General features: G+C 55.9%; 2 protein-coding genes across 4 annotated transcripts in view; one reads left to right on the forward strand and one right to left on the reverse strand.

Annotated features, from left to right (window-relative positions):
* The first annotated feature begins 301 nt into the window (after window positions 1-301).
* On the forward strand, window positions 302-1,493 carry LOC114047780 (zinc finger protein 511-like). The gene is made up of 2 exons (XM_027868715.1): window positions 302-466; window positions 601-1,493. Exons 1-2 carry the CDS (start codon window positions 302-304, stop codon window positions 1,174-1,176), a joined length of 741 nt encoding a protein of 246 aa, XP_027724516.1. The 3' UTR covers window positions 1,177-1,493.
* A 105-nt stretch (window positions 1,494-1,598) lies between these two features.
* Window positions 1,599-14,108, reverse strand: part of OSBPL5 (oxysterol binding protein like 5) — a 112,361-nt gene continuing 99,851 nt past the window's right edge. For 2 of the 3 annotated variants that reach the window (XM_027868712.1, XM_027868713.1), the window contains exons 17-22: window positions 13,401-13,537; window positions 12,597-12,782; window positions 12,123-12,243; window positions 7,110-7,236; window positions 3,849-3,951; window positions 1,599-2,813 (exon numbers count right to left, since the gene is read on the reverse strand). In XM_027868712.1, the coding sequence (XP_027724513.1) occupies window positions 2,681-2,813; window positions 3,849-3,951; window positions 7,110-7,236; window positions 12,123-12,243; window positions 12,597-12,782; window positions 13,401-13,537 (807 nt within the window). In that variant the 3' untranslated portion in view covers window positions 1,599-2,680. Of the gene's footprint in view, window positions 2,814-3,848; window positions 3,952-4,254; window positions 4,362-7,108; window positions 7,237-12,122; window positions 12,244-12,596; window positions 12,783-13,400; window positions 13,538-14,108 lie in introns of all 3 variants that reach the window. The other variant, XM_027868714.1, reaches the window with a different exon arrangement.

Raw genomic sequence — 14,108 nt, forward strand, 5'->3', positions numbered from 1 at the left:
GAGCTCTCCGTCTCCGGGGGGGTTCCTAGTCCAGGCCCAGAGCCGCTGGGGCCCGGCCTGCGGGCGCAGACACCAAGGACCGGAAGTGATTCCGTGCTCGTCGGCGAGCGAGGTGGGGGACGCTGGGGGGCGGGGTGTCCAGGATCACGTTAGGGTTGGGCTTCTCCCGCCTCCTCTCCCCACCCGGCTCGCGCCCTCCACGCCTCCCCCCGCCCCCACCTCCCGTCGGCCATGGCCCGGAAGTGGTTTGTGGGCCGGAAGAGGTTTCACGAGCCTCTCCTCCCTCGGGCTCCGGAAAAGGATGCAGCTGCCGCCGGGGCTGCCGGGCCGCCTGGGCTCGGGCCCGGCTGGGGGCCCCTCCGAGTCGCCCCCGCTGCCCGTGCTCCGCCACCCGGCCGCCGGGGCCGCCCCCTTCCGCTTCGCGCCGCGGGCCCGGAGCCTGCCCCGGGGACACCCGTTGTTCGAGGTCACGTGGGTTCGGGGCGGGGCCTGGGGCGGAAGCGAGGCGGCGGGGGGGCGGGGCCTGCCGGGGGCCTGGCAGGGGGCGGGGCCTGCCCGGGGCGGGGCTCCGGGCTCGCTCACCCGACCTCTCCTCCGCAGGACGGGGACGTGCAGAGGCACGCGTACTTGCAGGACGTCATCACGCAGGTCTCGCAGGTGCCGGAGCGCCCCCGCGTGGCGGCCTTCGGGTGCCACGTGGCCGGCTGCCAGCAGGAGTTCGGCAGCCTCGAGGCGTACGAGCACCACTACCGGTCGCTGCACACGCACGTGTGCTCCGTGTGCCGGCGCTCCTTCCCCTCCGCACACCTGCTGGACGTGCACATCCTCGAGTGGCACGACTCGCTCTTCCAGCTGCTGGCGGAGCGCCAGAGCATGCACCGGTGCCTGGTGGAGGGCTGCCCCGACAGGTTCCGCGGCAGCCGCGAGCGCAAAGAGCACCTGGTCCGGGCGCACCGCTACCCGCCCGACTTCCGCTTCGACCAGCCTCGGAAGGCTGCGGGGGCTCCGGGGGCCGCGGCGGTGGAGGCCATGGAGGTGTGCCCCGGGGAGGCCCCGCCGCCGCCGCCAACCGGCTCCGAAAGGCGGACCTACGGCCGCAGGATCCCTTCCACCATTTGCTTTGGCCAAGGGGCCACTCGAGGATTTAAAAACGCCAAGAAGAGAAGTGACCACTGACCCCCGCCGAGCGCCTGCTGGGCGCCCTGCCGGGGGAGGGGCATTGGACAGAAGCCCCCGAGGTGCCGCCGCCCTGGGATCTCGCCCACCCCGCTTATGGGAGCCCGGGAAACCAAAGAAGAGCAAGGGGAGGGAAAGGGAACCCCGAGGACACGGCCGGGGGACAGCCCGGGGCTGCAGCTTCCTCGGTCTGCATTTATCCCAGACAGTAAGAGGACCCCAGGAATGGGGGGGGGGGGGGCTGCCTCCCAGAGCAGCCGGGCCTGCTTGGGGCCAGGTACTTCTCCCTCCTCACCCGTAATAAAGTGTAGAAAGAAGCCCCCCTGAGCTTGAGCGGTTGAGTCCGGCGTGATAGTCGGGCCCAGAACCCCCCAAGCCGCCCCACTGGGGCCTCCCAAGCACTTGCCCCCAGAAAAGGACACTGAAGGTGGTAGGTCATTTTATTTCACTGTTATCAAGCAGAAACAAGTTTCCCCAAAGGCAGGAGGTGCAGGACAGACAAGATGAAGTGCCAGCCAGCTGGACATGTGGCATTGCAGGCTGGCCCGGCACGGGCACCACTGCTGGCAGAGCAAGGGTGCGTGGGGAGGGACGGACAGACCGACACAGACGGACACGTGCTCACCCTTAACCCCCCTCCCCCGCTGCTCCCTGGCCTGGGTGAGGTTGCACGGGTTGGGGGGGGGTGGCGGCGGGTGTTAGAAAACAAGACTTCCTTGCAGGGGGAGGGAGGGGACATGAAGTGGCCGGCCTTCTGTGGCTCTGTGCCCCCCCCCCCCCCCCAGCAACCACCCATCACTCACGCCCAGGCTGCTCTCCCGCCACAGAGCAGGGATTCCACATGGATTCCGGTGCCCAGGTGGGCGGGCAGCACTGAGCACAGATGCCAGCTTGGAGCCTCCTCTCACTCAGGTCTGGGGTTTTCAGTCCTGGCTTCCCGAGGAGGGAGGCCCTGGTTACTGTGCTTACAAGATCTACGGTGCCTGGCTGGACCTTGGTCCCCCTGCATTTCCTGAAATGGTTGTCCCTCATCAGGGGAGGAAGGATGGAGGGAAGGAGGGACAATGCAAGCTGCCCTCAGCCTTGGTGCCCCCTCAGGCCAGGCCCTCTCCTGACTCTCTTTCCTTCCTTCCTTCTTGCTGCCCCAAGGGTCTGGGTGGAGCTTGGGAAAAGGCTACATATACTCCGGCTGGGGGACAGCAGTACTGGGTGGTACTCAGTACTAACTACCACATGCGATGGATAGACGGATGGAGGGAGGGACGGACGAGCAAAGTGCACAAGTAAGCTACATTTGGCTTCAGCGATTAAGGCCCACACGGGTAGTAAGGTCCCGAAGCCGTACCCCCTTGAAGGGCACCGGCTGCCCAGGAGTGGTGCCCAGGGCCTCAGGCCTGGCCTCCCTGGGATGGAATGTGGTGCCACCTCTGCAGGGAGGATTCCTGGGGTGGGGGCAGTGTTCGTTTGGCAGGCAGGCGCACGGGCTGCTGCCCCTAGAGTGCTTTTATTTCAAGACATAGTTAATGAACAGTTGACATGTCAGAAACACACAGAGTAGAAACCAGCAGCGTGAGCTATGGAGAAAGCTTCCTGGCGCCCGCCTGTACAAAGACTTTTTGTTTAGAGCCGTCAGGTTCCTGGAACAAAGAGACAGGCAGGCTGCATGTGAGTGGGGCTCAGTTCTTCTCTGTCCGTTGCCTGCTGATGCCCTCCCCTCTTCAGTTGGCACAGCATAAGAATGGCCTTCTCCATTGTGCGCCTTCTCCACTAAACCGGCTGCTCCTTGGCCTTTCTTGGCATCCCCAGAGCTTGACGCAGAGCCTGGCACCTAGGAGTGCTTTAGGACTGACTGATCCTGCCTGATGGGCAACTTGACAAGGCAAAGTCAGTCAATGACCATTTATTAAGCATTCCTAGATGCCAGACTCTGGGGATGCCAAGAAATGCCAAGGACAATCCCGCTCTCCTTCCTGTGCTCACCTGGGCTGCACCAGTGACCTCAGCTGCTCCTCTAGACTTCCCTGCCCACTTGCTAAGGAACAGCACCCCCACAGTGGAGAGAGGGTAGGCTTTGGAATCAAGAGGGCCTTGGTTCAAAGTCTTCCTCTGATGCAGGCCACCTGTGCAACCCTGGGCAGGGCTCTTAACTTCCCTGTCTCTAGAACTCTCAAAGATCACAGGATACAACAGAGTTCCCTCTGCCCTGCCAGAGGGCATCCTCACACCTGAAATCTCACGGCTAGGAAGAACAAAGGGCCAGATTTGAACCTCCACCTTTATGCCAGACATTCCACTTCCTTTCAGAGCCCTGGGGCCCTCTCCCTCCCTCCCTGGCTAGCCTGGGCCTCCCTGAACCAGGCATCACCTTACTTGTGAGTCACCTTTCCTCTGTCACTGGGCTTGCATGGGGGCCTATCCCAGCTCAGCTAGCCTAGTCGACTGCCTGGGGCAGGTTCTTGGGGGACTGGCCATTCCAAACTGGCTTCATTGTTAAGTTCTCAGGTGAGCGTTTGCACCTGTAGTTTAACAAGTCCAGGCTTGTCTAGTTATTTAGATTTAAGTAATAAAGTGGTGAAGTAAACATTCACCAAAGTGGGTCCTCTCTCTGTGTATTTGTTTGAGAGCCTGTTTGTTAGGCGTTTACCAGCATAGTGCCGAGTGTGGCCGCTCACCTGTGGATGTCCCGTTGGGCCTTCTGTAGGGACAGCACTGCAGTGTGAATTTCCTTCAGATGCTGACTCTCTTTCCCACACCGGGCACAGGAACTCTCACAGTCTGGGACCACAGAGTAAGTAGGGTTATTTCTATGTCCTGTCTAATGCCTTTAAATAGTGCTGATTCTCAGCGCTCCTCCTCCCCTTTCAACCAAGGCAAGGAGAGAAGAATGGGGGGGGGTAAAAAAAAAAAGAGAAGAGGAGGAAAGGGGAGGTGAAGATCCCAGAATCTCAGAGCTGAAGGGACCTCAGAGGCTCTAGTCCAAAGTGTCTCTAAGCTAGAGTCCCCTCTAGAGCACCCCAGGAGGTGGCCTCCAGCTTTGCCATGAAGACCTCTAGGGAGGGGGGCCAGCTTCCTCACTACCTTCACGTCCACCTCGGCAGCTTCCACTCAGAGTTCTCTGGGGCCAAGCAGAGCCCCCAGATACCAGAATCTCAGTTAGGTTGGCTGTGGGAGAAAGATCAGAAGGCACCGAGGGGAGTGAGAAGGGAAGTTTTTGAAGCCCAGAGGTGGAGATTCAGAGAGCTGCGGACTCCTAGCATGCTCAGTGAGCAGGCCAGATTAGGGCAGCCAGGATGGGGAAGGGCTTGGAGGCCACGACTGGAGGAATTCGAGATTCTTAGCCTGGAGAAGAGAAGGCTGAGGGGCACAAGGACAGCTACTTTAGCTCTGCTGTTTGGCCCAACAGGGTTGAGCCAGGAGCCAAGGGGGAGGCTACAAGCATGAGAGCGCTCCAGCAGTGAGTTGTCACGGACTTCCTCCAGAAGGGAGAATCCTCTTATCTCCCCTGGGAAAGGATTAGGAGTTGGGCTTCCACAGCAGAACAAGGGAATTCTGAGAAGGACTTCCAAGATCTTGTGGATAGTCCCTCAACCAATCAGAAAGTGCCCCAAACATTCTGCAAACAACTAGTTCCTCAAGAAAGAGCCCTGGAGGGGCAGCTAGGTGAAGTAGATAGAGCTCCGGCCTTGGAGTCAGGAGGACCAGAGTTCAAATCCAGCGTCAGGCACTTGACACTTACTAGCTGTGTGATCCTGGGCAAGTCACTTAACCCCCATTGCCTCACCAAAAAAAAGCAAAAAAAAAAAAAAAAAAGAAGAAGAAGAAGAAGAAAGAGCCCTGGAGGCTAAACCGGTTGCAACCCATTGGGGTCAAGGACGGGGCGAAGCCTTTTCTCCCCTGAGCTTGCTTCATGAGCTTATTGAATATTGACTGACACACCCCGAGAGTGGAGGTGACTTTTGAACATGGGACACATGAACTAACATGACAAGGAGGAACATCGAGGAACGTGGCATGGGCGGTTCTGGAAGAGTGTCACTCAGATGATCTGGCCCAGATGGGAGGAGTATGGATTTTACTGACCATTTAAAAGTTGATTCTATCTCTGTGCCAGCACACGTGTGCTGGTAGGGTGAGGTGTGCCGCTTCTAGAGAGAAGTGTAATAAAGGCTTTCCTTCACTCACTCCTGTAGTAGATTTTTGTTTCAGATTTTTCTAACATTGCCCACATTCGGTGAGGCTCTGATTCAAAAGCCACCGGATTCGGTGATTCTTTGAACAAGATTCCTCTTATAACATGCCAGGAATATTCTGATCAGCAAGAAAAGAGGGGCCTGTTAAAGGAGCGGAGCTGCTATGCAGGGAGCGCAGCAGCCAGCTCCAAACCCCAAGGCTGTGCCTCAGCCGCTTCCCCTTGGGAGCTCTCCAGGGTCCGATGGTGCTGATCTCTCCACCTTTTGTCTCTCCCTCTCCCTTGGCAGGAAGTTTTCTTCCTCTTCACCTTTGCCTCCTGGCTTTCTTCAAGTCTTAGCTCCAATCCCATCTTCTGTAAGAAACCTTTCCTGAGCCCCCTTAATGCTGGCACCTTCCCTCTAAGGTGATCTCCAATGGATCCTGTAGCTTTTTGTTGGCATATTCTCTCCTCCAATAGACTGGGAGTTCTTTGAGGGCAGGCATGATTTTTGCCTTTTTTTGGTGGGGGGGGGGTATGTCCAGCACATAGTCCATGTTCCAGTACATAGTTGGTGCGTAATAAACGCTTGCTGACTCGACCAGTGGGTTCTCTCTCTTTGGAAGTCTTCAGGTGGAGGCTAAATGCTTTTCTTCACCCATGATACTTCATCTCCATTCCCCAGTCTCCTATTTCACGTCCATCACTTCAAATTGCTGGTGGGACTAACTCCTCAACTCTGTGATTCTTGGTTTCCTTCAAGACTCATCTCTAACACCACCTTTGGCATTAGGCCTTTTCTGGTTTCCCTGGTTAGTGCTCTTCCCAAGTTATCTTCTTTCTCCTCCATAGGTATCTTGTATGTGCTAAGGGGTTTACATGCTGTCTCTCCCTTTGGAAGGTAAGCTCCCTGAAGGCAGGGACTGTTTTTGTCCAGCACTTAATACAGGAGGTACTTAATAAATGCTTGTCAACAAACTGATGCTGGGGAGGGGATTCCTTTTTGGGTGTACATTGGCCTAGGTTGTCCCCAAGGGCCCTCCTAGCTCTAGAATTATTATGAATAATAGTAACAGTAACTAGCATGCATATGGCATGGTCAGGCCTGCAAAGCTTTTTATGTATGCTACTCATTTGTTCTGAGAATTCTGAGATTCTGTGATAATAAGGTTCTCAAGAGCTCAAAATGACTAAGTGTATTTGAACTTTGCACTTCAGGAGAAAACCAGTCTCGGGTGCCAAGAGAATCTGAGTTTGGGAGGGATTTTTCTGCTTGGCAATGACTATTTGGGGGTAAAGCAAGGGAAGGATGAGCAGGTGGGTGCTAATACCTTTCCACTCAATGGAGTCAAGAAAGCTTTACAAATGAACCAGCTCTCCCATCTTACAAATGGTTAAACCAAGGCACTGTGGAGGAAGTGATGAGCACAGGGATATGAGTCAATTTGGCTCCTCCAGCTCCCTCCCTCTCTGGGGAGGTCATATTAATCAGTCCATCGAATTTATTGCTTCAGGCACTAGGTTAAGCCCTGAGGATACAGGAAAGGCAAAAGCGGCCTCTGCCCTCAGGGAGCTCACAATCTAATGAGGAACAATGGTGTGCAAACAAGCAAGGTTAGGACAAGTGGGAAGTGACCAGCAGAGGGAAGGCATTGGCATTAAGGGGGACTGGGAAAGACTTCCTGCAGAAAGGGTGGCATTGGTTGGGATCTGGAGGAAGCCAGGCCCTGTGTGGGGGCAGGGTGGGGGTGGGGCGGCCTCCTACCTGCATCACCTTCTTCATCAGACAGGTCCTGCACAGACTCGGGGGTGGAGCAGCTGCTCTCCGTGTTCTGGCTGTGGTTGGAGGGCTGGTCACTGGCTTTGCGGTGCCGACAGTCCTTTCCTGACCTCTGTGGGATGACAGTCATCATGAGTGACAATCACTGATGTTTCTAAGGGGCTTCAGACTGTGAAGTCTCCATGTACAGTGGAGCCTCAGGCTTCTGAAGGCAGGTCCCCAAAGACACCACGATGCCTGCTTTATGGGTAGGTAAACAGCCCCCAGGGTTACAAAGCAAGCTGTTTTGAGAGGTGGGGGCTGAGGCTCTGCTTTCCTGACCAGAGTGGCCCAGCAGCAGCCCTGGGAAACAAGTGTAGCCTGGATCTCTGAGAGCTCCAGGAAGGCTGGGTAGAAGAAGGAATCGTGGAGACGATGTGTGAGGGCATCTTTCCCGAGGCTGTTTGGTTTCCCTTTAAAATGCTTAGCACAGGGCCTGGCACACAGTAGGGGCTTCAAAAAAGCTCGTTCTCTTCTCTTCCCCTGGCCCCTTTTGCCTTTAAAGAGACTTAGCTTTGAGCTTTGTTGGGTTTGGTCAGAGAATGAAGGAGAAGCTGCCACAGGAGCCTCCTTGCTTTTCCTCCCTTTGCAGATAGGGAGAAACTGAACTGCTCTGGTGCCCTGGAGGACAAGAAAGGGGAAGAGGAACCTCCTCCAGGAAGGCAGGCGGGACTGCAGGAGGAGGAGGAGGAGGAGGAGCTGGTGGAAGGTGGTCAGGCTATGCTGGGGAGCGTTAGCAGCTGACTCTGCACCTTCAACGTTTTCCCCATCACTTCCATAAGACTGGACCATCAGCAAAACAATCCGCCATGTTCTGAAAACTTGGACGGCTCTTGAGTCAGAGTCCAGCAATGCTGTGTGAACCAGATGGGCAAGAAGCCAACGAGGGTTGGCGTCAAAAGCCAGAATTCCAGGTCCCAACTTTTTCCTGTTTCCCAGAAGTCTTGCTGAGGAAGCCCCTCCTCCTCCCCTTTTAAAACCCTTCACTCTCCTTTCCCCCAGGTGACTGGGATGATGGGTACAATCGAGCTTCACCCACACGGTCGCCTAGGATCTGAAGCTTTGTTGTTATTTTTAGTTTTTTGTTTTATTATGCTGGTGATTCTCAAATCTACCTTTTCTGCCCCAGCCTCTCTGTTGACCTCCAGTCTCCCATCTTGAAATGGACATCCAGTACACATCTATCTCAAAGTCAACACGTCCAAGATCAAATTCCCAACTTTCCCCCCCAAAACTGTTACTTCTTCCAACCTTCCCCATTCCTGTTGAGGGCATCACTCTCTTCCCAGTCCCTCAGGCTCCCAACCTAGGAATTCTCCCTTAATCCTCACTATCCCCCTCCCCCCATGTCCAATCCATTGTCCAGGCCTATTGATTTCACTTTGGTGGCATCTAACATGTCCCCTCCTCTTCTCTGATGCCATTGCTCCCTGGTGCAGGCTCCCATCATCTCACCTGGGTTATTGCAATAGCTGCTGGGGGGGGGTCTGTCTGCCTCAGGTCTCTCCCCACTCTAGCCCATCCTTTATTCATCCACCAAAGGGATTTTCCCAAAGCCTAAATCTGACCATGTCACCCACCCCTACTCAGTGACCAATGAGGACCTACCCAACCCATCTAAGAGTGCCCAGCCCTGTCACAAAATTCCAATCCAAGAACTGAGGCTAGAAATCTGCATGAATGAATCCATGAAAACACCACACATGGTGAAGGAATTTTATATGTTAAGATAAACTCAAGAGGTAGACACAGAAGGAGAGACCAATTCCACAAAAAGCAGAGACTCAGACAAAAAAAAGTGGTTTGGCCATAAGGACTCAAGTGTGGATGGAAGACATGAAGGAAGATATAGTAACATGAAACTAGAATTGAAATAAAAACTCCGGAAGTGGGGAGGGGGGAAGGAAGGAGTGTGGAAAACCTTACCCACCCCCCAAGCAGTGGACTTCCCCAAAAACAGAATGAACCAATCAGCTCAATGACTCCATGAAGTAACAGGAAATTTTAGAAGAGTTAAGGGGTTGTTAAGCTCCCCAAGAGCTGCCTCCACGTGTGCAATCTCAGGTTCCGGGAAACAAGAAAACTCCAGACATCTGCATTGTTCTGGGAGCTGTGTTCCTCACGACTGCCTCTTGAGGAAGAGTATGCAAATATCATTTCTCCCATTTTATATATAAGGAAACTGAGGCTCAGAGAGAGTAAACAGGCCTGCCGTGGACAACATGAAGAGTAGCACTGTCTTCTAGAACAGAGATCAAAAAGAAGAGTGGTCCTCCCGGACCGGAGACGCCTTTGATGGAGCTCTAACCCTAATGGACAAGGGCGTTCTGAGGCTCACGCCAGAGGACATATGTAAAGCGCTAGACAAATACCACCATGTCATCATTGTGCTAGCAGGATTACAGGGCACCTGGTAACTCCGCAGTCCCCAAGAATGTGGCCTGGGAGACCTCTGGCCCCACGTCGGTTGCCAGTTTCCAAGCAGAGCGCAGGGAGGAGAGGTCTGGAGAAGGGCCGAGCTCTGGCCAGCCTTCCTTCAAACGCCTCCAGTCTCGTCAAGATTCTGGTGGCGGTGCGGTGCGGTGCGTGTTGGGGTGGCAGGGGGCGGTGCGGTGGGGAGCGTGCCGGGGTGGGAGGGGCCCTGGCTCTGCCCCTTCGCACCTGTACGACCTCGGCCCAGGTGCCCAGCCTCGCCTCGGGGGTTTGGGGCAGAGAAAGCCCGGACGCACGTCCGTCGCCGGGGCTCAGCATCACCCTCGTCCTCTGCAGTCAGGGATTACTCCCAGCCCTGCGCTCTGGCTCACCCACAAGCCTCAGATCCTCTTGCTCTGATCTGTCCTCAGCCAACACCTGAGCCCGGCCTCGGATGCTGAGCAGTGGAGCCCAGCGCCCCCTGGTAGCCGCGCCCCGCAGTCCGGAGGGGCTCCTGCGGTGGCCAGGTGTGGTTCCTGGCTGAGCTCCGGCTTCCTTCTGCCTTGGGAGCTGGCTTGGAGAGACAGTCACCCATCTCCTGCGCGGTGGGATTGCCTCCCGCTCACACCGTCTGTGCTTTGTTTGCGGTTTGCGGGAAGTCAACAAGGTGCGGTGGAGAGACGAATGGCTCCGAGGTCCGGGACCTGGGTTCAAACCCCAACTCCCACGCTAGTCTTGTAACCTCTCTGGGCCTCAGTTTCTTCATCTGAAAGGTGAGGGGCTTGGGCCTGGCAGCCCCTAAGATCTCTCTGCCAGCTCCATGTTTGTGACCTTATCTACCTGTAAGTGCTTTTTTCTCTCTGGGCCTCAGTTTCTCCATTTGTAAAAGGAGAGGGAAGCACAAGGTGGTCTCTGAGGTCCACTATGACCCAGAATCCTATGATACAGTGAGCCTGGGGCTTGGTCCTGGACACTGTCTCCTTAAGTCATGTCACCTGACTGAAAAGTGGAGGTGGGAGGGAGGTGAGAATGAAGGCAGAGGAGGGGAGGTGGGCTTGTGTGTGCTGGAAGCACGTATGTAAGGCAGAACCTGTGAGGCAGCAGGTGGTACAGTGGATAGAACTCTGGGCCTGGAGTCAGGAAGGCCCGAGTTCAAATTCAGCTTCAGACACTTACTAGATACTAGCTGTGTTACCTTGAGCAAGTTACCTCACCTCTGCCTCAGTTTCCTCAACTGTAAAAGGGGGATAATAACAGCACCTACTTCACAGGGTTGTTGTGAGGATCAAATGAGGTAATATTTGTAAAGTGCTTAGTTCAGACAGTGCCTGGCACACAGTAGGTGTTATGTAAATGTTTATTCCCTTCCCTCCCATGACATTTTGTAAGCTACCTGAGGACACTGGATTCCTCTGCTCCTTCTCTGGTGTTCTCCATGGCTTAGCCTTGACCATTTAGAAGAGCGTGGGGCCGGGAATGTGTCAGGGAGAGAGGGATTGGTCAAATTTGGCTGGTATGCCTATATATGAGTGTGAGTGTGGGACTGAATGTATAAGAAATGTGTGTTTATGTGTATGTGGGGGGAAAAAGAGAGGAAGGTGGGGAGGGAGAGAGAATAGAGAGAGAGAGGAGAGAGAGAAAGGAGAGAGAGGGGAGAGAGAGAGGGAGCGAGAAGAGAGAGGGGAGAGAGAGGGAGGGAGAGAGAGAGAAGAGAGGGGAGAGAGGGAGAGAGAAGAGGGAGGGAGAGAGAGGGAGAGAGAGAGAGAGAAGAGAGAGGGGAGAGAGAGGGAGAGAGAAGACAGAGGGGAGAGAGAGGGAGAGAGAAGAGAGAGGGGAGAGAGACAGAGAGAGAGAGAAGAGAGAGGGGAGAGAGGGAGAGAGATTGAGAGAGAGAGCAGACAGAGAGGAGAGAATGTTTGTCACTGCATTTCAGCTCATGACAGAAGAGGCTTGAATGACCCATTGGCCTTTGGGTTCTGTGGGCCAATGTTCCGTCCTGTCCCTGCACATTATCCTGTCAGGCCTACGGGAGGATGACTTGTTAGAACAAACTTCAAACAAACCTCAGGAGACACTTGGGTCCAAATCTTGCTTTGGATGCTGGTTAGCTATGGAATCCTGGGCAAGGTGACCCTCTTACCTGGCCCTCAGTTTTCTCATCTGTAAAATGGAGCTATCCTCTGTACTGCTGAAGTCATAAGACTTCTCCGTGAGGCCTGAAGGAGGTCGGTCTGCCAGGCTTGGAGGCCTGGACCGCCTGGGAAGTGTGAGCGGTTATTGTTTCCTTCTCTCTGAGCGGTCGTGTGGTGTGATGGCTAGAGAGCCCCCCCGAAGCCTCTTGGTGCCTCTGAGAAGGTGCAGACCTACTGAGGAAGATTGAGTGTCCTCACCTGAGAATTCCTCTTACCGAGGACCTCTCGGGCCTGCGCCCTGTCCCTACCATCATAACCATGCACTCGCCAAGAGGGCTACTCAGCACACAGCAGGTGCTTACTGAATGTTCTAGACAGAGCCAGCCAAGGGAGGGCAGGGCAGGCAGTGACTCACCTTGTGCCGGGCCGCTTGGTTCCGAGCGGTCAGCCTCAATGGCGTGTGCCGGCCCATCGTCTGCAGCCTGCCGTCCTGCTCAAACTGGGCGATGTCTGTTAAGGGGTCCCAAGGCCTCAGGCTGGAGGAGGGAAAACAGGATCCGTGAGAGGGTTGGGGGTCACGTGGAACGTCAGCTCCTGAGCGGGGCAGCCCCCTCCCCCGGCATCTGCTCGGCACTGGTGGAAAGCCCCTGACCCCCGGGCCCTGCTTGGAGCTGCCCTCCTCTGGGCTCAGGCACAGCAGACCTACCTTGAGCACTCCCGGTCCACTTTGACTCTTGTTACCTAGCAGGGCTCTGCGCCCAGAGTTGGAGCCTGTCCCCCTTCAGGGACACGGGATTGTGGGCAGTCACCTGCTCTAGAGCTGCCTGCCAGGGTCTGAGAGAAGGCCCTCCTCCCGTGCTGGGATCCTCCCCCAGGCCCGAAGACTCACTCCTCGTATTTGTAGTGCCACTCCTGGGAGCTGGGATCCCGGAGGAAAAGCAGCGGCTTCCATTCTAGAAAGGCCTCCTGCCTCTCCCGGGCCCGTCTCCTCTGCTCCTCCTCCAGTACAGACTTCTCCTGGGTCGCCTTCACCTGGTCTCCTTTGTTGATGGCGCTGGTCACATGCTGCCAGAGCCTGTGGGGAGCAGGGCCAGTGGTGAGCCCAGGGCCAGCCCTGGCGCCTGCCCTACCATGCGCTTGCTGGGTGATGTGGGGCTCCTTTCTCATCCAGGCCCCCTCTCCCTCATCTCCCAGAACCACACGGGGTGGCCCCTTGGGCCCTCCAGCCAAGGCAAGGATCCTTGTGTCCTGGGCGCTGTCACTGATGGGCCTTTGCCTGAGCTTTCACTGACTGACCGGGTGCTCTCAGCCTCAGGGGGCAGCCCGTGGAGTGGGGGACAGCTTGGAGGCTCCTTGGGTTTGGCCCCATAGCCGTCGCCCGCTGATCCTGCTTCTGCCCTCTGAGGACCGGCAGAATGTCTGCCCCGGCCCCTTAGCAGGGACCCCGGCCAGACAGGAAGCTCGGCCGCCACCCTCCCCCACCCTGGGTCTCAGTTTCCACTTTTCTAAAACGGTGGCGGGGTGGAAGAACTTCATGATTCTGCCTATGTCTGAGCCGGGACATCGGCTTCTTGCCTCCATCATGGTCTGGCCTCGGTGATCCTGGACTAGTCACCAACTTGCTTCTGGTCTTAGTGTCTCCACCTGGGAAATGGGGCTGTGGCCACTTCCTCCCCCTCTGGGCAAGACTCACCTCTCTGATTCTAGAGCTGTTTGCTCCTCAAACAGCACAATATGGCGCTTCAGTCTCTGCCTCCGGATATCCACTGTCGGGTTCCAGAAGACATCGGTGGTGCCGTTCTTTGGGTCATTGATGTACACCTCCCTGTCCTGCCCGGGAAGAGTGAGGGAAATGTGCCAGGTCCTGCTGAGCTGGCCTGCTCCCCACCTCATCCCTGGGTGTTGAGGCAGCTCCATTCCAGCCAGCCGGGGCCCCCTCCCTTCCCCCCCTTCTTCCACAAGCTGTCCATCTGCAAGGATTTGTCAAGTCCTGAATTCTGGGCAGAAAAGCAGAGGGACATTCTAGGAACCACTACCCAGAGAATCCAAGGCAGTGCCTGAGAGTGCTTTGTAAGCCCTATTCAGAGCTGCTTGTGGTGGTGGTCGTATATGCCTTCTGCTGCAGCTAGGCCTGGTGCCTACTGCATACACCTGGCTCATTCCCACCTCCATACCTTTGCTCATACTGTTCCCCCTGCCTCCAGTGCCTTCCCTCCTCGTTTCTGTCCAGCCCAGTTCTACCTATCTTTCAAGGCCTAGCTAAGGCCCCTCCACAAGCAAGCCTTCCTTGATCCCAGCCTGTGCTAATCTCTCTCTCCCTTTCTTCACTTTTACCCTGCAGGCTTTCAGCACTCTGTGTGTGTGTGTGTGTGTGTGTGTGTGTGTGTGTGTGTGTGTGTGT

The sequence above is a fragment of the Vombatus ursinus genome, unplaced genomic scaffold (assembly GCF_900497805.2).
Source record: "Vombatus ursinus unplaced genomic scaffold, bare-nosed wombat genome assembly UNPS02014790.1, whole genome shotgun sequence".
In the NCBI taxonomy this organism is placed as follows: domain Eukaryota; kingdom Metazoa; phylum Chordata; class Mammalia; order Diprotodontia; family Vombatidae; genus Vombatus; species Vombatus ursinus.

Bases quoted from the DNA above. Each gene is read 5' to 3' on its own strand.
- LOC114047780 (XM_027868715.1), top strand. From the start codon at position 302: ATGCAGCTGCCGCCGGGGCTGCCGGGCCGCCTGGGCTCGGGCCCGGCT. The intron at 467-600 runs GTCACGTGGGTT...TCTCCTCCGCAG, and splicing joins GGGGACACCCGTTGTTCGAG to GACGGGGACGTGCAGAGGCA.